At 48.0% G+C, this 22,162-nt stretch overlaps 1 protein-coding gene across 1 annotated transcript in view; it reads left to right on the plus strand.

Moving 5' to 3' along the window:
- The window catches only part of CDH23 (cadherin related 23), a 547,959-nt gene extending 530,280 nt beyond the window's left edge, over positions 1-17,679 (plus strand). Inside the window, exons 55-69 of the mRNA XM_065408191.1 lie at positions 170-364; positions 3,423-3,533; positions 4,240-4,369; positions 6,607-6,870; positions 7,568-7,729; positions 8,304-8,560; positions 9,912-10,009; positions 10,725-10,845; positions 11,607-11,686; positions 12,280-12,320; positions 12,756-12,816; positions 13,499-13,628; positions 14,202-14,324; positions 14,852-14,965; positions 17,356-17,679. Of these exons, the coding sequence (XP_065264263.1) occupies positions 170-364; positions 3,423-3,533; positions 4,240-4,369; positions 6,607-6,870; positions 7,568-7,729; positions 8,304-8,560; positions 9,912-10,009; positions 10,725-10,845; positions 11,607-11,686; positions 12,280-12,320; positions 12,756-12,816; positions 13,499-13,628; positions 14,202-14,324; positions 14,852-14,965; positions 17,356-17,679 (2,211 nt within the window). The remainder of the gene's footprint in view (positions 1-169; positions 365-3,422; positions 3,534-4,239; positions 4,370-6,606; positions 6,871-7,567; positions 7,730-8,303; positions 8,561-9,911; positions 10,010-10,724; positions 10,846-11,606; positions 11,687-12,279; positions 12,321-12,755; positions 12,817-13,498; positions 13,629-14,201; positions 14,325-14,851; positions 14,966-17,355) is intronic.
- Positions 17,680-22,162: the final 4,483 nt, after the last annotated feature.

The following is a 22,162-nucleotide window of genomic DNA, read 5'->3' on the forward strand; positions in this document are numbered from 1 at the left end:
GGGACTCTCTTGAAATGTTTGTGGGTGCTTGCAGAAATGGACAGGGTTCCCATTAAGTAGTTTGCAGGCCACTCTTCTTGTCATGGTCTGTAGAGAGGGGAGTTGGGAGATTTATTGGTGTGTGTTCTCCCTGTACATGGATTGATATTCTGCTTGTGTGTGTGAATAGGAAATACCTCTCCGGTCCAATGTGTATGAAGTCTATGCCACAGACAAGGATGAGGGTCTCAATGGAGCTGTACAGTACAACTTACTGAAAACTGGAGCAGGGAATAAAGACTGGGAGTACTTCAGCATCGACTCCAGCAGTGGACTCATCCAGACAGCAAGGAGGCTCGACCGAGAGAAACAAGCAGTGTACAGTGTAAGTCTGGGAAAAGGAGTGGTGGCTGGGACATGGATGTAGTCCACATGCTTGTTTGTCCATATCACAAAACTGTTACCAAGTTTGTCCTTCTCTGTCTCAGACCTGGCATCACAGGAAATGAAACATATTATGATTGAGGGAGAGTTGTATGGAGGCTCAGGACTGGTCATGCAGCAGAAAAGGACAGGGGTACACTGGCAGATCTGTGGGTGGAGACAGAACTGCGATAGCGGGGGTTGTTAGCAGGTCAGGATAGAAACCTTCCCCCGAGTGGTATGGGTGAGTCCTGCACAGTGGTTGATCTCACTGTGTTAGGCTCTCTCTCTGTGCATTTCCCACTTTCACAATTAAAATCTCACCTCTCAAATAATAAAAATAGCAGGAAGCAGTAACTTAGAAACTGCAAGTCCTGATGATGAACTGTTTCTCTGACACTTTGGTGTATTCCTCCCAACCCTTGTCCCTGTCCAACTGTGGTCATGGGCTGCTGTGTGCCATTGCAACTCCCCCCCAAAGAAATCATCTGCAATCCAGCTACCTTTAGGGTGATACGCATGCCGCACTCAGGCCTTTGGAGGGGGGGGTTAAATGTTGGGGCTGTACGTTTTTCAACTTGTAGTAATTTTAGGTCTACAGCTCACCCCTGGCTGCTGAGCACAAACCTCCCTAGTTTATCAAATGTATCAAAAGATTTACCAGCCTGACAGCTGAGGGGAACATGATATTAATACGTTCTCCGATACCACTCCGTTTGCTCCAAGACATAGGGTCACTGTTATCTTTCATTTGCTATACCTAGCCCAGAAAAAACCTCTTTTATCAGCCTTCACCTTTTTCTCAGTCCCTAACTGTCCCCGTGCCTCAGTGGGTGACAGCTGAGAAAGCCAAATTCAGGACAAAGTGCTGAGAAATAGGGCAGACTCACCCCAAAGTGGTGGGTATTCTATCATTAGGTTATACCAAGCCAGTAACAAAAGTGAACTTCTGTCTCACCACATTGGTTAGTAAGAAGCCAAAGATGCAGTCTCCTTAGGCAGGGCCGGCGCTTCCACTAGGCAACCCTAGACAGTCGCCTAGGGCGGCAGGATTTGGGGGGCAGCATTTTGCCGTCCTCGGCGGAAATTCGGCGGCGGGGGGTCCTTCCGCTCCGGGTCTTCGGCGGAAATTCAGCAGCGGGTCCTTCACTCGCTCCGGGACCTGCTGCCGAATGCTCAAAGGAAGAGCACTGCCGCCTAGGGCGGCAAAAACCCTGGCACTGCTCCTGTCCTTAGGCATTCCAGCCCTTGTCTCACCACCCAGACACTGGACTCTATGATGATGGTTACTGAAAAGCAGTTTAATCACATATAGGGTCCTTCTAATCCCAAGAGATCAGCCACATAGACAGGTCAATATATAACTCAGATCTTACTCTATAATCACGCTAATGCCAATCCTTTTAGTAACTAAAACTAAAGGTTTAAAAGAAGAGAGTTAATAATGGCTAACAGATCATATACATACAAATAGTTGCAAAGTCCTTACATCAGGTTTGTAGCAGTGATGGAATAAACTGCTAACTTGTAAAGTCTCTCTGGTAATTTCCAGAAGATTGGAAGGTCCTCAGTCCATATTTCAAAATGGTCCTTTTAGTTGTAAGTCCATAGTCCACAGAATCAGAGCAGGAAAGGGCAAAATGGAGATATCTCAGGGATCTTTTATATTAGGGTTACCATACGTCCGTTTTTTCCCGGACATGTCCGGCTTTTCGGCAATCAAACCCCCGTCCAGGGGGAATTGCCAAAAAGCCGAACATGTCCGGGAAAAATACCGGCCGGGCACTTCCTCTCCCGCGGCTGCTCTGCTCCTCCCCTGACTCAGACTTCGGCTCTGTTTAAGAGCCAAGCTGCCCGAGCCAGCGCTACCGGCTTCGGGCAGCCCCCTTGCCTCCGGACCCCAGCTGCCGGCCGGGCACTTCTCCTCCCCGGCTCCAGCTGCTCTGCTCCTCCCCTGACTCTTCGGCTCTGTTTAAGAGCCAAGCTGCCCGAGCCAGCGCTACCGGCTTCGGGCAGCCCCCGTGCCTCCGGACCCCGAGCCGCCGGCCGGGCACTTCCCTTCCCGGGATCCAGCTGCTCTGCTCCGGCAGCGCAGGGTCCGGAGGCATAGGGGCTGCCTGAAGCCCGAGCGCTACCGGATTCATGGTTTGCCGGGCAGCCTCCAGACCCTGCGCCCCCGGCTGGGCGCTTCCCCTCCCGGGCTCCAGCTGCGCTGGGGAAGCGCCGGCCGGGGGCGCAGGGTCTGGAGGCTGCCCGGCAAACCGTGAAGCCGGTAGCGCTCGGGCAGCCCTTTTCGCGTGGCTGGGAGGGAGGAGGGGGAGTTAGGGCGGGGACTTTGGGGAAGGGGCGGAGTTGGGGCCGGGGGTGGGGAAAGAGGCGGGGCCAGGGCCTGTGGAGTGTCCTCTTTTTTTATTTTTTAAATATGGTAACCCTATTTTATATCCTCTACCATGTGCCTGGAAATTTATTATCTCAAGATGGAGTCCAGGGTCACCTGAGCATATCACATGTCCTTACAGGGCTTGATGATTCACAGGGTGTAGCCATTGCCCATATTCTTGCTGAGGCATCCACAGGAAGATCTATCTGGGCAGAATGAGGTTCTTCTATGGCCCATTGTGAGGGCCAAGTGTCTTTGATGGGCCATCAATACATTACTCTCTGGCCTTAATGTAAATTTTACCTGGTGGGTGTTACCCAGGAATACAATACATATGTATGATGTCACTACATAGCCAATATTCATAACTTCAGATACAAAAATGATACATGCATATAAACAGGATAATCATACTTAGTGAACCATAACTTTTCCATTGACACCTTACATGACATACTTTGTACAAGATCTGTTGCAATTGTCTAACAGTGATAATATCAATGATATAAATGTTCATATTCAATCATACAGCATCACACTAACTTCTTGGCTTGCAGTAGGGCCCCCCCATTTGCTAGTGTTTTGCAAAGTCTTAAAAGGCAAGCGTGTGACTAAAGTTGCGTGTGTGTTTCTCCTGCAGCTGATCATCGTGGCATGTGACCAGGGCCAGCCCGCGTATGAGACCATGCAGCCTCTCCAGGTGGCACTGGATGACATTGATGACAATGAACCCATCTTTCTGAGACCACCTGTAAGCAGAGCTATCTTGTCCCCTTGCAGTGGACAGTTCTAGGTGAAGGGATATGGACTATCCGAGTACGTCTACACAGGGATAAAAGACCATGGCTGGCCTGGATCAGCTGACTTGGGCTCGGGCTGCCGAGCTAAAAATTGCTGTGTAGACATTCAGGATCAGGCTGGAGCCCAAGCTCTAATACCCGCCACCTCCAAGGGTCCCAGAGCTTGGGCTTCAGCCCAAGCCCGAGCATCTACACAGTGGTTTTCACCCCCGGAGCCCAAGCCCCGCAAGCCCAAGTCAGCTGACTCAGGCCAGCCGTGGGTTTTTAATCCCTGTGTAGACATAGGACACGCTGAAGTTAGTGAGACAGCAGACAGTTAATGTGCTAAGTGAAAATGAACATTAGCCACAAAAACAAAAATTCTCATCTCAATCCAGCTGCCAATCCGGAGCCTTCCCTATGGTGCCTGGGGGGTGCAATGTGTAGTATATGCTATGAGTAATGTGGTCCCTGGGGATTAACTGAGGAGCTTGGTGTTACTTGAATGAAGTTTGTTATGATTTGTCTATTATTAGCATTTTAAGGCAAAGAGAGAAAAAGTCTCCAATCCGTGAGGTCAGAGTGAGCTCTATAACATCATGATCGTTGTTTATTCTTACTACTCTACTGCCTTCCCCTGTAACACTCCTTCTCTTCTCCCTGGGCCCACGCTGGCAGAGAGGGAGACCTCAGTATCAAGCTCTGTCTGTTCCTGAACATTCCCGCCCTGGTACCATTGTGGGGAATGTCACTGGTGCTGTGGATGCAGATGAGGGCTCCAATGCTATCGTCTATTACTTCATAGCAGGTAGAGTTGCTTCCCTTCCCAGTTTCTCTGTGGGGTGGTTTGTTTTGTGCTGCTGCTTTAATTTTGGATGAATTAAGGGCTTGTCTACACTTAAAACGCTACCGTGGCACAGCTGCACCGCTGTAGCACTTCAGTGTAGATGCTACTTATGCCGATGGGAGGGGTTCTCCCATCGGCGCAGGTAATCCATCTCCCCAAGAGGCGATAGTTAGGTCAATGGAAGAATTGTTCTGTTGACCTAGCACTGCCTACACGGGGACTTAGGTCGGTTTAACAAGGCTGCTCAGGGGTGTGGATTTTTTACATCCCGACCGACATAGTTAAACTGACCTAATTTTCTAGTGTAGACCAGGCCTCAGTGTTGGTGAAGGTGCAGGACAGAGAGCAATACCTTGAGCCAGGTATAATGACAGCTGCTGTGCAAGCTTCCTCAACACCTCTCTGTCACAGCACCTACATCCTGATCTTCATCAGCCCCTGGCTATTCCAGCCTTGTGACCCCTAAACTCTGCTATTGCATCACTATCTTGGCTGGGAGCAAAGCTGCTATTCTAGCCCTTGGACCATCACACAGGCCTGAAGATACTCCTTGATCTTAACTTGCAACTATGCTGCTGTTCCAGGGGTGACTTAAAGTGGCTTAAAATCGAGGTGGCTGGGCAATCATGTCAACTCACTGCCTTTAGAAACTTGCAGCATGTGTGTCCAGGTTTCTACCTAGATCTCTTCAGATGGGCCCCACAGACTCCCCTCCTCCCCCATTTCCTGCCTCACGGGGGCTGTACTGTTATTTTAGCTATTGCAGAGGCAGAGGGCATCCATGGTCCTAAAATAAAATCCATAAGATATTGCTTTGCCCTGGCATGAACACAACATTGCTTCTGTAAATGCAGTAGTGGCAGTGCCTGCTCTCCTTACCCTGTGAAAAATGCAGCTGTCACACAGAGCAGGTTGCTAGCGGCACAGTATCACATTCCATCTGGCAATGTGACACTCCGTATCAAGGACCCCAACACATCTTACCAGGCATATGGTATGAAGCTGCATCGCTAAGCCAGAGAAATACCATCCTGCTGTTTCATGGGTTAATTAGGAGCTGAAAAAAGGGGATGTCAGGAAAGTTGCTTGTAGCAGGGTGCCATAATAAGGCAACCGGCGTGTGTGTGTGTGCGTGCATTGACAGCTGTTTAAACCTTTGGTAGGGAGATGTCAGTCCTTACGTGAACTCAGTGATGTTTCACACAGTGACAGCCTATTCTGGTGAGCACACTTCTTGGGGGATAGTTTTTAAACCTCTTTCATAAGATGAGAAACTCAGCTCATGAGTTGAATTAAAGAAAATGAAACAATTAAACTGAAAGGCCAGTTCAGCTGGGAGGAAGGAGAAGAAAGGGACAGGGAAAGTTGGGTGGGAGAAAGAGACAGACAGACATCCACTTTATAGGCTTGGCATTCGTGGAATAGACACACACACAGAGAGAGAGACACAAACCTGCACAGCTTGTGAGCCCTTACCCAGCACCCTCCATGCCACACAGGAACATCCCAGGCGAGAGCTGTGATATCAGTTGTGTGGCCTTCATGTGTGCATCCATGGGGGACTTGTTGACCCCTCCCATCTGCTTTTTCCTAGCAGGTTTAGAGGTATTTATGCAGAGGACTATTCATACATAAGAGGCTATCCAAAGAGGGACATTACCAGTGGATGTGAGGTAGCGTGGTAAGGGGAACACGAGGAGCCATTGTCATGGCATCAGTGGGGCTAATTCTAGGAGATACAGAAATGGATCCAGAGTGTTCCATTTATATCCTGCTGTGTGTTAAAATATCATATGATTTCCTAAGAACTGGTGATGTTTTAGAGCTCAAGATTCCTTCGCGTTAGCAGAACCAGAATCAGGATTCATGAGCAGACTCAGTGAGCTGGTCAGGGCAGGGAATGTATCTTACTGGGTGTTTGTAAAAGATCTGTGAATGTATGGAACTAGATACATTATTTTGAAATGTTTTCCTGTGAGGACAAGGAGACCTGGACACCATTTCTGGGCCTGCCTGGAGTGGACCCAGTGTAATCCTGTGGGAAGGGAGGGCAGTCTGGAGAAAGGCAGGGAAAGGCCAGGTTTAGGGTCTGAACTGGATTTCTGTGCCCATCTGTGCTCCTCATTTATGTACCAGATCCAAAAGGGAAGTTTTAGGGCACAGGTAAGACTGACCTGCATTCCATTTACCCTTCCTAGCTGGTAACAGGGAGAACAATTTCAAGTTAAGCCAGGAGGGGAAGCTGCAGGTGCTACGAGACCTGGATCGAGAGACAGAGCCCTATTACTCCATCATTGTCAAAGCCTCCAGTAACAGGAACTGGACACCTCCTAGAGGTCACAGGGCAGCCAGAATCCAGGCCTTGGACCCCAGCACAGACACCACTCTGCAGGAAGTCCGGATCTTTCTGGATGATATTAATGATCAGCCTCCTCGATTCTCTAAATCAGAATACACGGCAGGTAAGAGAGGTGGTGTTACGAGAAGATGGCCAGCTGGTTGGTTGACTGTTTTCCCTGGGCTAAAAACAGAGGTTGCCATTCAAGGATACAAGCTCAGGTCCTGAGCATCCTGGGCTGGCGAGGGCTGAGATCACCGTGGCCTGGGATGGGGACTATTGGAAGGAAAACTGTACAAGAGGAGAAACCCAAACTTCTCCAAGGAGATAGTGAAGGGGACCTTGATTAACCCACCAAGCTAAGCTCCATTCCCAAAACCTGCCATACTGCACAGCCAATTACAATCTACCAGCAAAGCCCTGGACAGCAGCAGGCGGTTATACTGTCAGCTGCAAGCTTCCCAGGGAGGTTCACTTGCTGATGAAGACTATTTGACACAAGAGTCTGGCTGTGCAGCTCCATAATAGCCCTGGCTTCTCTCCCTCTTTGGGAGGGTTACTGGCAAAGCCAGGCAAACTGAATGGGTTCAGGGGTCAAATGGGCATATTGTCTACAAGACTGGTAAGGAAACTTCTTGGTGAGGGGTTTATTTTGGTGGGCGGCAGGGGTGAGGGATCCCTCTTTGCCATGATGGCAATTGGCATTTTCAGGGGAAACTCTTCCTTACAGTACCTCCTCACTCCGGGGTGTGGCCCGAGATTCGTGTTACATACCCTACTCCATTTCCTTCTCTTCCTTTCTTGCCCCCCACCTCCAAAAGGGGTTGCGACGGATGCCAAGGTGGGTTCAGAGCTGATCAGGGTAGTGGCACTGGACTCCGATGTGGGGAACAATAGCCTGGTCTTGTACAACATCCTGGGGATCCGTTACATCAAGCAGCACTCCAATGACTCGGAGGAGGTGGCCAGCGTCTTCAGTATTGGTAAGTACCCATTTGTCACCACAGGAGCCTCAAGCAGAGATGTTCTCACTAGACAGCACAGAGATCCAAAGGTTCTCATTCCCCTCCTTCCCACCCATAAGCAGGGACCGAAATGACAGTTAGCTAGTCCGAGTGGGGAAGTTTAAGGGTGTCATATGTTTACAGCCAGACCTCCCATCTCAGATCTCTTTGGTCCCACATGTGATCCTCCCACAGCAGTGGCTGAAATTGATGCACTGTTTCTGTGGCTCAGAGTAGGTACGCAGTGCTGTCCATCACACAGATAGGGAGCACCTTTTTCTTTTTCTCATTTCTTCTGCTGTGGCTTCAACAGTCCCTTGCTGGGGAGCCATTTGAAGTAGGAGTGGGTTTGCGTGAGGAGGCAACAGCCTTCAAGGCACAAGAAGAGAAATAACGTTCACACTGGAGATAATGTTATGGGCCAGGTTGTCTGCTATGGATAAATCCCCACCCAGCCCAAAAAGCACAAAGGAAGCTGAGAGTCTATTTATTTACTGATGGTCATCTAAAATTATTGGGCTAATTCTTGACTTGGGATTGGCTCTCCCCAAAGGTAACTTGGATGGGATCCTGCGAACCTTTGACCTTTTCACAGCCTACAACCCTGGCTACTTTGTGGTAGACGTCATGGCTTCAGACCTAGCAGGGCATAATGACACTGCCGTTGTCGGAATCTACATCTTGCGGGATGACCAGCGGGTGAAAATCATCATCAACGAGATCCCAGACAAGGTGCGGCAGTTTGAGGAAGAGTTCATCAGTCTGTTGTCCAACATCACAGGAGCCATTGTCAACACGGATGATGTGCAGGTAATAACAGCTCCTTGGCTATGCATATACTCTGATGTGCCATAACATGGCTCACGCTGCTCAGAATCTGGGACTAGATGATGGAGGATGGATCACTTGAAATTGCCCTGTTCTGTTCATTCACTCTGAGGAACCTGGCCACTATCGAAAGACAGGACACTGGGCTAGATGGACCATTGGTCTGACCCCGTGTGGCCATTTTTATGACTTACAACATAAATCCAGCCACAAAGTGATTGATATACCACTGATGGTTCAAGAACCCCCCTGGTTTTATTTTTAACTGGTCTCCCCTGAAACAGGAGCAGAATATGTGCCTTGTTCCTCCACCACCCACCATCATGAACTCTAGTGGCAGCAGAGAGGGATCCAGTCTTCTGCAGCATTTTTGACTGACATCTAATGTTTGTGTTTAGAAAGTTAGCATGTTGGGATATAGCCAGACTGGGGACACTTGATCATTGTGATTTGTTAGAATGTATCAGCTCAGTGGGAACACTGCAGGATAGAGCTAACAAAAATATCAGCTTATCATTGTTCTGGAAAGAGGAGAGTGCTTATGTGAGAGGTTCCACGTCCCCACCACCACCACCACCACACACACACTTCTCTGCTGGTCTATTATATGAATAATTCTTAGCAGTTACATAAAGTATGGGCATCTTCAAAGTGCCTTACAGACTAATTCAGTCTCCTAGCATGGCTGTATGGGAGGTAAGTAATATTGTCCCCATTTTACACATGGAGAAACTGATACGTAAAGGGGTTGTGACTAGTCCAAGCTCACAGAAGAAGTCAGTGGAAGATCTGGGATTAGAACTCAACAGCTCCTGGTTTCCTCCTCAACCCAAATGCCTGTGCTGCCCCTGCATGCACGGGCAATGACAGCAGCCCTTTCTGGGACAGCAGTTCGTGTCTTTGTGGAGCAGGAAAGGAGGCATAACAGTTGAATAAAGGAAGAGGGCCTCAGCCATTTATTTCAAACCCAAAGTGGCCTTAGTTTGCTGGCTAATGGTGTAGGACCTCCTGACTAAGGTGAATGGCCAAAGCAGTAGGCGAGCAAATTGCAGAGATGGGCCCAAAATGAAAACTTTAAAAAGACTAATGGGGCATCGCAAGAAGCCCTGGCTTACAGTCTCCTATTAGTGAGATCTTTTCTGGGATGTGTTCTGAACTGGGGTTTCAGCCCCATCTCTGAATTCCTGACAAACTGTGCCATGAAAAAACCAATATGGGCATGGCCTGATAGCATGCACAAAGCCCTTTGGTGCGCTAGAACCTGGGGTGGCTGCCCTAGAAGGTGACTTGTTCCCTGTGGCTATATCATGAGCATCTGTTTTCTCTCTCTTAGTTCCATGTGGACAAAAAGGGCCGTGTGAACTCTGCCCAGACAGAGTTGCTGATCCACGTGGTGAATAGAGAAACCAATAGGATTCTGGATGTGGAGCGGTAAGCTACTGTCTCTCTGTATGCATAGATGGGAGAGGGAAGGAAGCAGGAGGAGGGGCATTCATGCTTTTGGAATCAATAAGGAAGTTTTATATCTCAGTTGCTTCATTTCAAAGCACTGGAAGGTTGATGCCAGTAACACTGGGTCTAATGCGTCTTTCTGTGTGGATGGGCTTGTCCTCCCAAAGAAATCTTACTGTGTTTAAACATGCATTAGTGGACCCAAGTCTGATCATGACTGACTGGTCGGTGTAAACAAGGTGAAGTCATATTCGGCATTGTTTCCAACTTAGGCATCCTGTCCCCATCTCTAGAGCAGTGAGGACAATGAAGTAACACCTGCACATACCCCACTTTGCCCCAACTGTTCATGACTGCTGCCTTAGCTCCACCAGCAAAGTTTGTTGCCAGCACCAGAACAAGTGGCTATCACATTCCAATACTGAATTTTTAAGAAACATCTGCTAGCCTTGAAATCTGGTTAGCTTGCTACACAGCCAGGACCTTGCTGATCAAGTCATTTACAAAGACGCTTCTGGTACCATCCAAGCTGCCCAAAGCAACGTGCACTTCTGCCTCCCAATGCCATTGTGCCCTGGACTATCTGGAGGAGGGTTCAGGATCTCCTGGGCTAAACTCTTAAAAGGTATTTTTGGTGGTCAGGAAATGAAAGGAGCCCCTATTCAAACATCCGCTCTCTTTTCTTTCTTCCTAGAGTGATCCAGATGATTGATGAGAATAAGGAGCAGCTGCGGAATCTCTTCAGGAATTACAATGTGTTGGATGTGCAGCCTGCCATCACTGCCAGGGCCCCAGATGACCTCTCAGCGCTGCAGGTAAAGGAGAGGGGCATCTTTGATTCCCCGCCTGCCTGTGCCATCAACCCTTTCACTTCCCTGAGAATCATTTGGCATGGCTCTCCAGCCCACCCACTGGGTGACACTAAAGGAAAGTGCCTCTTGCATGATTGCCTCCAAATTGCCTTTTTTTTAAAATAGGAAAGTGGTATTTACAGCTGCTGACATGTAGCAGAAGGAATTATTTCTCCAGGAATCTACTGTCACCTAGTGGAGTGGGATGAGTTGACAGCAGGACATGTTAAACCTAGAGGCTAAGGATATGTCTACATTACCCGCCGGATTGGCGGGCAGCGATCGATCCAGCGGGAGTCGATTTATCACGTCTAGTCTAGATGCGATAAATCTACCCCCCGAGCGCTCTCCTGTCGACTCCTGTACTCCACTGCCGCAAGAGGCGCAGGCATAGTCGACGGGGGAGCGGCAGCAGTCGACTCACCGCAGTGAAGACACCGCGGTGAGTAGGTCTAAGTACATCAACTTCAGCTATGTTATTCACGTAGCTGAAGTTGCGTAACTTAGATCGATCCCTCCCCCTCCCTCTCCCCCTCCCCCATGTAGACCAGGCCTCAGTTGCTCAGTCACTAGCAGGTGATGGACTGTCCCTTCTCTACAGTATGTACTTTCTTCCTGTGGGCCCAGGCTTGTCTAAAACTTGGAAACGTTTCCTCTTGTTTGCTCTCCATCTGCAGGTTTAAAATTGCTCACATCTGTTACAAATAACTTGTTATCTTTTCTAGATGGCAATTATCATCTTGGCTATTCTCCTTTTCCTGGCTGCCATGCTCTTCATCCTCATGAACTGGTACTACAGAACAGTGTGAGTAGCCCTAAGCGCCTGGGACTGCAGGACAATGCAAGTATATAAATAAACCTAACTGTTTGGATATTATAGAGTAGAATAAATGACAACAATAACCTGAAATGATAGAACATCATGAGTAACCCATGCAACCTGGGAACGATAGACCAGAATGGCTAATCTAAGATCCTGGGTACTGCAGGGTGAAATGATGGGCACCAATTTTAAATGCAGCTAGTCTTTCAATGGATTTCAGGCTCCTAGCTCACATATGCTGAAAATATTACCTAAGCGCCCAAGAAGCACAATCCTTTGAGTAGTCCTGACGTAAAGGATCTTTCTGCAGTGACTGGAATAATATACCTACAGCAAGAGACTACAAATGTTAGAACTCTAGCCAAGAGAAGAAGGCACCACCTGAGCTAATAGATGGTTTTTGAGAATGTCCTGAAACCATAGGCCATGTCCTTGCTGTCTAGTGACCTATGACTGTACATGGGAAGAGATTTATTTGCAAGCACTGTCCCATTTCACATGATTGTTCCTCACACTCCTCACTTTAAGTCTTTCTTTCTTTCAATTGACTTAATTTTTTTCCTTTTTTCCCCCAGACACAAAAGGAAATTAAAAGCTATCGTGGCCGGCTCAACAGGTGGGAGACCTTGGTTTTTTTTGTTGATATAACAATATGAGATTCTTCTTAAAGACATGCAGGCTAATAAATATGGGGGAAATAGTGTGAAACACAGATACTGGGCAGTGGGGAGAAACCCAGGAATCTGTTGAAAGAGACTTTGGGCTGCTAGTGGGCAATATATTAGAAATGAGTTTGCCTCGTTATTGGTAATAGATGCATAGATATGACATTGGGAGAATTTTGTTAGTTGCCAGAGCTTTGAGTTATCAGCCCCATAATATCTCCCCCATTGGCATTGCAGTTGTTTCCTTCAAGATCTAGGGTGCTGGGCTGTCCGTTCCCCATCTCTCCCTCCAAATAGAAGTGTGGATTTGTGCCCACAGCCATGCTGTTGTCTGTTACTTAGCCTATATAAATGTCAGTCTAACCTACACCTGCTGCCTTCCACAGGAAACCGAGGCTTCATGGACATCATGGACATGCCAAACACAAATAAATATTCCTTTGATGGGTGAGTTCACAATACTTTTTTTGCTTTTCACAGTTCATTCTACATGACACAGCAGGAGGAATCTCTGATATTCCATGGGCAGAACAAGTGTTTTAGCACCACCACTGGCTTCTGCTAGCACTTCCAACACAAATCATCTCTGTAGTCACTTGCCACTGAAAGCTAGGATTCCACAGCCTGGTAGTATCAGGAGACACCATAACATTACTTAGACCTGGACCTCTCTTGCAAGTCACCCTTCGTATTAATCCAGTACCTAAGCAGTGCAGACTTGTGGCACCTACTGATGAACGGCAGACACAACGGAACTTTGAAAATCACCTGCAGGCAGATGTTACAATTCTACAGTTTATCACCTATAGATTCTTACAGGAAGGGGTCTGGGCCAGGTGGTTTTTGCTTGAAGTTGTTGTTTAAATGCCTAATCCAGGCTTTTAGAATTAATCGTACAGAAATGCCTCTTAATTTAACTACAGCTTGAAGGCAAATGGAGGATTGAAGCAAATTCATATTTTGTTTATGATGGAAGGAGGAGATATGACCTTGTCAGAGTCTGGTTTTTGGAAGGAGTGATTACAGTGCATAAATCCCTAGAGTAGAACAATGTGTTATTTTCAGAGAAGCAGCTATAGCGGGCCCCAGTCTCCCTTCATTCACCTCGGCCCTTTGTGTGTCTGTGTAGGGCTAACCCTGTGTGGCTAGATCCTTTCTGCAGGAATATGGAGCTAGCAGCGCAGGCAGAGCATGAAGATGACCTGCCTGAGAACCTGAGTGAAATCACAGACCTATGGAACAGCCCAGCCAGGACTCACGTGAGATACTGCCAACTTATTCTTACCTTGGGTGGGGGAAGTGACAGTTCAGTCAGGATTCAGATGGACTGAGTTCACATCTCACTTATACCAGTGCAAATCAGGAGTAATTCCATTGTAGTTAATAGAGCTACCCCAGCCCAGCCCGCCCCTTCTGCCTGAAGCCCCGCCCCTTCTTCCCAAGGCCCTGCCCTTCCTGCCCCTCTTCCCCCACCGGAGCCCAGAGGGCGCACACACCCCTAGGCTGCCCAAGCATCCCCGGCCCCTGAGTGCACAGCGTGGCCCCCAGCCCCAGAGCACAGGGAGAGTGGGCAGCATGGCCCCCAGCCCCAGAGCTCAGGGAGGGTGGGTAGGTGGCACGAGTACAGCTCCAGGGCTCTGGGGGAAAAAGCCAGCCCGCAGCCCCGCAGAGCACCAGTGGGAAGCAGGAGGGGGCCTGAGGGCAGAGCGTGGGCGGGACCACACAGGGCTGTTTGGGGAGGCACAACCTCCCCCAGCCTTCGATACCCGCCGCCCATGGTTCTGCCCCATTTTTGCTGAGGTTGTGTTTTCAGAAACTCCCGTCCATTGTAGGGAACATTTGGAAGAGAGCCCTCTGCTGCCAAACCTGACGATGACCGTTATCTGCGAGCAGCCATCCAGGAATATGACAACATTGCCAAACTAGGTCAGATCATGCGGGAAGGGCCCATCAAGGTGAGTGGAGCTGGCTTCCTCCATTTCTGTCCAATAGCCTTCACATTTCGGTCCTATGCCATCTTAGTCATTGTCCTTCTTCGTGAAAGGAGCAGGAGAAGGCGAGGTTTCCAAATAGCTCCAGATTCACCGCAGCTGAGAAGAACGTTGCCCTGACACAATCCAGTGCAGACTAGTCTTTGCTGTGTGTACCTATTGGAAACCTAACAGGAACACAGCTCTGAAATTCACCCAACTAGACACAGCACAATCTTTGAGCAGAAAACCAGCCTTGGCATCTAACTGTTGGGACAGCCATAGCAAATGCACTATGGCAAATTCCATGTTTAAAACGTGATGGCACTCGAGTGACGTGAAAGCACGTAGTTTCTTTTGAGATCATTTTTTGTTTAGGGGAAGGTGCCTGCCTGGTTCCTCTTGGATGGGGTGAGCTTCACACCTGGACTCCCTCACTGAGGTAGTTTCAGTGTTTGGGGCTGGTGGGGAGAAGCCCCTGTATAATCTCTCCTGTTGCCCCCTCCATCCAGGGCTCTCTCTTGAAGGTGGTCTTGGACGATTACATGCGGCTGAAAAAACTGCTTGCCCAGAGGATGGTGCATAAAGCCACCACCAGTCAGGGGGACCAGTCCTCGGTTACCGAGGTAGAAAGCGTGTGCATGGACATGAGAGGAAATGCTTGCTGTGCCCTCTGGAATGGAGTGTCTGTTTCCATGCCTTTGACCTCTCTAAACTCTGCTGGGTGACCTTTTTGCCCCCTAAAGCTGTGTGAGCTGATGGCTGCCAGTTTAACCAGACACAGGGGAGGGGTCTCCCTCCACCTTTTACTGGAGGCCATACTCACAAAAACACTCTGACTTGGCACAAAGAGAGATTCCAGCCGTAGCCACGTTCCTGGCCATCTCATCACCAGGGTGCAGAATGGAATGGTGCTGGAATACAGTGGAGTTGATGGCATGCCACTCACCAGAGTATGTCTCCCCCAGGATGGGTCTGACAGCAAGATAGTGTCTTTCTTTCCTCTCTAAATGTCCACACTGACACTTCTTTTCATCCCCCAGTTAATGTGACATCCCACCATTCACCAGTTCCCCCTTTATCCTGTTTTGCTTGGACCATTTGCTCTTTGGAACAAGCCTTTAGAATATATCATTCCAATAATAATACACCTCTACCCCGATATAACGCTGTCCTCAGGAATCAAAAAATCTTACTGCGTTATAGGTGAAACCGCGTTATATCGAACTTGCTTTGATCCGCCGGAGTGCGCAGTCCCCCCCCCCCCCCTCGGAGCACTGCTTTACCGCATTATATCCGAATTCGTGTTATATCGGGGTAGAGGTGTAGTTAGCTGATCAGCCTTTCCGTTTCTCCATCGCTCTGTTCTCCTGGTTCTCCGACATTGCTGCCTGCTCATTCCGCATTTCATTTGGTTGCTCTCCTCCTCTTGGCCCCACACATGTTGGTGTGACTCAGAATTTGTCCCCTTCTCTCGTGGCAGCGTCTTCGACTTTCTCAGCTTCTAGCTCTGTCTCTGTGAAGGATTCCCAGGCCTGCCTCTCTCTGGGTCCAGTCTCACATCTCCTCCTGCACTTCCAACCAAAATCTCAAACGGTCTCTCCAAAGCACAGGTTTTTGTTTTTCCTTCCCATGCATGGCCATTTCATTTCCTATGCCCCCTATGCTCCCGTCTGCCAGGCTGGCCACCTCTCTCATTCAGCTCCTCTTCTTCCGCCTTCAGGCCAGACTTCGACTCCTCCCTGGTGTTTGTTCTGTAGAATATTGTCAAATATCCATCCTTCCTCCTTTGTGCTCACAGCTAAACCACGGCCAGTGGCTGCTAGTGCCTCCAGTTAATGGTGGGGCTGCAGGTAGCAAAGCCTACTCCAAAGCTTTTTTCTATCCCCTCACCATCCTCTCCACCATTGTAGGGTAAGCAGATTTTCAGAGTGGAAAAGCTGAGACATGGTTGTGGGGGTTATGGGGAAGCGTTTGGGGGATGGGGGTTGATGGAGAGGTGAGAGGAAAAGAGGCCCCTCTTCTACCACCTTCCCCCTTTCAGAATGAAAATCTGAGAGCCCTTACAGTACAGGGCAGGGTGGGAGACAACAGGAGTTAGCCTCCTCCTCTCCCTCCCCACAGACCCCCAGCTCAGAGCCAGTTCTTACTTTCCTAGCTCCCTTTAATCTCTTTCCCCACAACTCTGAACCCTCATTCACACACAGCACCATTTCCCTGACACAGCCCCATTCCCTCCACTCAGAATCCCACTCGCTTATCCTCAGTCATGCTGGCAAACCCACCCCTCCCACTTAAGCCTCCTCCATTCCCAAAGTCCTCTCAGCTCCCTTCAACCCAACCCCAGATTGTGCAAAAAGCTCCTTCCTCCTGGCCTCCCCTGCCTTCGTTGGCCTTCGCTCCCCCATCTGCCCCCAGCCCTGATACTCTAAAACTAGTGGAGTCTCTTTCAAGCTACTTAGAAGAAAAAAGTATCTGAAAATCTACTGTTGAAATCTCCCACTTGAACTCACCACATTTGCACTCTCCACTGCACAGTATTTTGCTCCAAAACCAACACAGCTTAAAAACCAATTCCATGATCTTACTGTAATACAAAAAATAAATACTTCATAATTTACATTGCAGCTCCTTCTGGGCAGGGACTGTCTCAGTCTATATTTCTGTACAGCCTCTAACATAACTTAGCCTGGTCTCAGCTGAGGCCTCTGGGTGCTACTGAGGAGGAGTAGAAGAGTTCATAGTTACAGATTTTGTGTTAATGCTCATAGATCATGTAGGATCTACCTCAGATTCCAGTTTAGCTTTAAGATGTAGCAAAGAAAACACTGCTGTGAAGCAGCCTACAAATATAACTAGTGGAACCTGCCCCTCATGCTGACCCCTTCAGGAAAAGCTGTCTAAGGCCTTCAAGGGGACAGCTGGTAACCGACAATGATGCTAGGGGAGGCAGGGGAGGGAAAGGGACACAGGTATCGGAACCCATGTTGTTGATTTGTGCTTGGGCTTCTTGCAGCTGATCCAGAATGACCTGGATGAAGAGGAGGAGCAGAGCCCAAGCCAGGGGAGCCTTCGGTTCCGGCACAAGCAACCTGTAGAGCTCAAAGGCCCAGATGGTATCCATGTGGTGCATGGCAGCACAGGCACTCTGCTAACTTCTGATATCAACAGCCTGCCGGAGGATGACCAGAAAGTGCTGGGTCGGTCCCTGGAGACACTGAACACAGACTGTGGAGGCTATAATGACCGCAATGCTCGCACCGAGTCTGCCAAATCCACCCCCATGCACAAGATGAGGGAGGTGATTATGGAGAGCCCACTGGAGATCACAGAGTTATGACTAGAAGTGGCGTCACTTGTCTAGCATTCCAAGAAAGCGTGGCCAAGCAGATAGTCACTGCAAAAAGAAAACACAGACTCGGGGCAAGAGGGTAGAAGAGAACCTGGTGGCCTAATCACAGCCCCAAAAACTAATCCTACAGAGATAGCCAACTGTTTTGTTTTGATACAGCAGCCTTGGGGAGCCTTACCTTGGTGGAGGGCTCTCAGGACTGTGCTTTCCTAGAAGCGCACATCATTTGATCATTAAATTCATATTTTTTTATTTTTTTAAAAAATATGAAAGATTCAAAGTTTCAAAACAGAAGAAGGGAAGCCCTGTGGAATTGAGACATGAACTACTAATGTTTAGGGTTGCAAAAAACCTGCACCAAGTAGATACAAAGACTCAAGACTTGCATATTTCCTGGCTCCTCAACTCGCCCATGGCTGCATCAGTGCATCCTCCTACTGTGCATGGGACGGGAGCACATCACACCAGGGTGGGGGAAGAAGGCTCTGGGGCTGGTGTGGCATTCCAGGAAGCCTATAAAGGGAGTCTGAATCTGTTTGGCATTAATCTGTGTCATCACCTTTACAGGAAGAGAAAACAAACCGAAGACATTTCTCCATTTTGCTGGCTTACCAAATCATATACGACGTCAACCAGAAACAGACTGACATTAACTTGGGTTTTGAATGTAGAGTGTTCGTGTGTAATTTTGTTTGTTTGTTTGTTTGTTCCGTTTCTAATAGTAACTTGTTGAGAGTTTTGGGAATGGTCTGTTAAATGAACCAGAAATACAATATGGATTTGGTTAACCTGTCCATTGTTGTTTCTTTCTCACTACCAAGGGGCACTTCACTGGGGAAGATGTTGGGTTTACCTAGCTCTCAGTGTGCACTCATCTGTGCATACACTGCTATATAATCAGCAAAGAACTGTTGTGACTGAATGTCTTGTTGTGGATTAAACACAGAACAGTGTGTGGCCTCACTCAGTTCCTCTGCTCACCATTTCTATAGTGTCTGAATGCCCAATCTGCAACCCTACGTGAAGTGGCAAGAATACTTTAATCTCTACCCCCACAGAACCCTACCAATACTACCCAAAGAGGCCCCTTTCTAACAGACTTCTAGCAAAGGAATGTAATCCCTTGGAAAAAGTCAGTGTTATTCCACAGTCCTGCAGGCATGCTGCTGAGCAATAGCATGCACATGGTGCATACTGGAGCCAGCGGTGTAGCATGGCATTGGCTTTGATGTGGGAATCACCTGGTGAAGTTCTATGGCCTATGTTATGCAGGAGGTCAGACTCGATTATCATAATGGTCCTTTCTGACCTTCAGAATCTCTGAACACATTAATCTGTAGGACACATGGTAAGATTCAGTTTTAGCTGAAGTCAGGCCATAATGGGGACATCTAGCAGAAGAACATGGTGATCACAGTAGATGCAAGCCAGAAAGAACTTCAACTACTACTGCATATGACTTGGGGGGAGGGAAGCACAAAGCTTGTCCCACTTGCAGGAAGTTTTTATTGGTAGTGAAGTTTTTTTGCAAAATCAAGAGACTGTAGAAAGCAACTGCATCTCCCTCCCCACTTCCCGGCCCCCGTATCTAAAGCTGGGCAGCAGCTACTGGAAAAGGCTGATCTTGAAGGGTCCTGACTTTTGAGTTAAAGTGCACCAGCTCACAAATAAGTTCTGAATCCACCTTATCTATACAGGTGCACCTCACTGTGGTATCCGAGTGCCACTGGTGTGGTATCCCTGGCACAAAAAGGCAGGAAAATTGAAACCTCCCCTCAGTATGATTCTGTCCAATCATAATGAAAAAAGACAATTGGGGGGAGGAGCAAAGCCTGATCCCTTTGAAGGCAATCGTGAAACTGACTCCCTTAAGGCATCAGGTTTCAGCCTATAGTCTATAAGATTTACTTTCTAGACAAATGTCATACACAACACTAGAGTTACTGGATGACATAAGGAAAGCTGGATGTTTTCTATACCTTTTCCCCCATGCCGCAAAGGCAAACCCCTCATGAGGCAGCCATTGCAGTCTCTGCCCAATCCTGCATTATGTGCAGAGAAAAAACTGCAGTTGCTTTCAACACAATCACTATTTTCTGTCCCAATTGATGTAAATACTAATGTAAATATCATCTAAATATCTAAGACACTAGAAAAAGTAACAAAACTAAGGAAAGCTATGCCTTAACCTGAATAAAGAGTTTGCATATGGCTAAATTGTATAAATGAAAATTACATTATCCAGAAAAACAAATATACAAGACAACAGTCAATAGCAACTAATTCTGAATTAGCTGTGTCTTTAGATTCTCTGCACCTTGGTTATAATGTGAAGCAATTAAAAAATTTAAGTATTTGTGACGTGAGTGTCTTGCCAAGTTTAAGGCAAAGCACTCTACCATTACCAGTTATCCTAAGGAAAACATTTAAATGTCCTCTTGGTTTTGAGCTTTTTAATTACTTTTTTTAAATATCAGATGCCAGGCTGTTTGTTCACATTGAAGAGTTGGGTGGGGGGAGAATATACATTTTGCCCTTTTCAATTTCACTGCCACTTCCCCTACATAATGATATATCATGCTCATGCTCAGAATCCACCACATAATTCAATTGCCAATCAAAAAGAGCTTTATGTCATGTCTCCATTGCAGACCAGATCCTCCAAGAGCAGCAACATTGCAACAGCAATTAATCTAAAGGAACATTTGAGAAGACGACAGGGGAGAGACAATTCCCTTTTTTGATGTAGGCAATCTACCTTGAAATTGCCAGAATATTCATAAAATCCACAGTCAGAAGGTTTTCTTCTAGTTCCACATGTGACTTGACCAGAGGCTAAGAGTCTAGGAGAAAGTAGAAGTGAGACTTTTATAGTAAGTCAGATGGCATCCATTGTGACTTTCTGTGAGCAACTGGGAGTGCCAACTGCAGTCAGGATTTCAGATAATCAGCCCAAAGTATGACCATTATCCAGAGATCCCTCTTGATCTAATTTTGTGCCCTAATCTCATGCTCACTGAAGTTAATAGCAAAGCTCTCATTGACATCAATGGGGTAGGACCAGGCATTTAATCAGCATCATCTGGTGCTTCACAAGACTATATTGGAACAGATGGACACACAAATGTAGGGACCTTGGTCTGAGTTATGGTCCTAACCCCAAGTCTCCATTTTGGTTGATATTGGGAGTGCTGCCAAGGATTGCACCACCAAGGCAGGCTAGGAGGGAACAGTAATTCCTCCAGCTGTTTAATGGATGGCATTTAGTGACACCAAGAAGGCCCTGTGGTTGATTCGCATTGGCTTCTGGACTGATTTATAAGGACTGATTTATACCTTAACAAAAATGCAATTATGATAAATTGGCCTCCCCACAGTATCATGTTATATATTAGCATAGCTATATAATTGGTTATTTACTAATCTTTGTTGCATTAATCCCCTCAACTGGGGTTTGCTCTGTGAATCCTCTCCCTCCAAAGTGCTCTCTGTTCAGTGCCAGATTCTCTATCACACCACATGCTAACGTCTCTTCCTTTATGGTATACCCCACACACACACACACTTCAGTCTTGAGCTGTTGGACTCTCTTACCTCAGGACAGTGATTTACATGGCCAAACCACGTGAGCCCACACTTCCTCGTTTCATGTATGGGTTAGGTCAGGCCCATGAAATCTGACAGGGAGGGGCAGGGCTGGGGGCACCCCACCCAGGACTCCTACCAGGTACTGGGCTCCGGCTGTCAACCCTGCGACACTGAGGAGAAATGGGACTTCCTCTTCTCCTGCAGGAGCTGCTCCTGGGGCCAAGTCAGCCCCACCTCCGGAACCTCCCCCTGGCCACAGGAAGCTCCACACCCCTGCTCCGTTTCCTGTTCGCATCACTCCCCAGGCATGGGGGTGAGGTGTCACTGTACAGGGAGGTTCCTGGAGGTGGGTGTGCCCTGGCCCCTACAGGAGAAGAGGAAGTCCTAACCCAGCCTGGCTGGGACTAATAGCTGGAGCCCAGCGCACCGTAAGAATCCCCAGCAGGGGTGCCAGAACTAGGGGTGGGAGGGCCAAGGGTGTAGTTGTGGGGGTGGCATGGAAAACCAAACGTGGGCAATCAAAGGTTGATGGCCTTTATCAGAAAAAGCCCCGTTTTCAGTAGGCTCAGTCACATGCTGTCCAAGTTCATGCAGCATTGGCCATTTTGTGGCTGAATTTGTCACTTGATAGAATGAAAGAGAAACTTGCATAATCAAGTATTAAATAACTGACATAGTCTTCTAGCTAGCCACTGAGCAGATGGACTTCAAGCGTCTGCAGCATTAGCTTGCCAAGCTGCCTAACACTATGTCCCAAGCCGTGGAATTGCCTGCGTTGCATGGGTGCTCATCCTTTTAGGCTACGCTTTTAACCAAAGTCTCCTGAATTAGCATTTGTGGGGTCCCTTACAAAAAAAGCTATTAGATATTACAGACCATTGGC

Source organism: Emys orbicularis, chromosome 7 (assembly GCF_028017835.1).
Source record: "Emys orbicularis isolate rEmyOrb1 chromosome 7, rEmyOrb1.hap1, whole genome shotgun sequence".
NCBI lineage: Eukaryota > Metazoa > Chordata > Testudines > Emydidae > Emys > Emys orbicularis.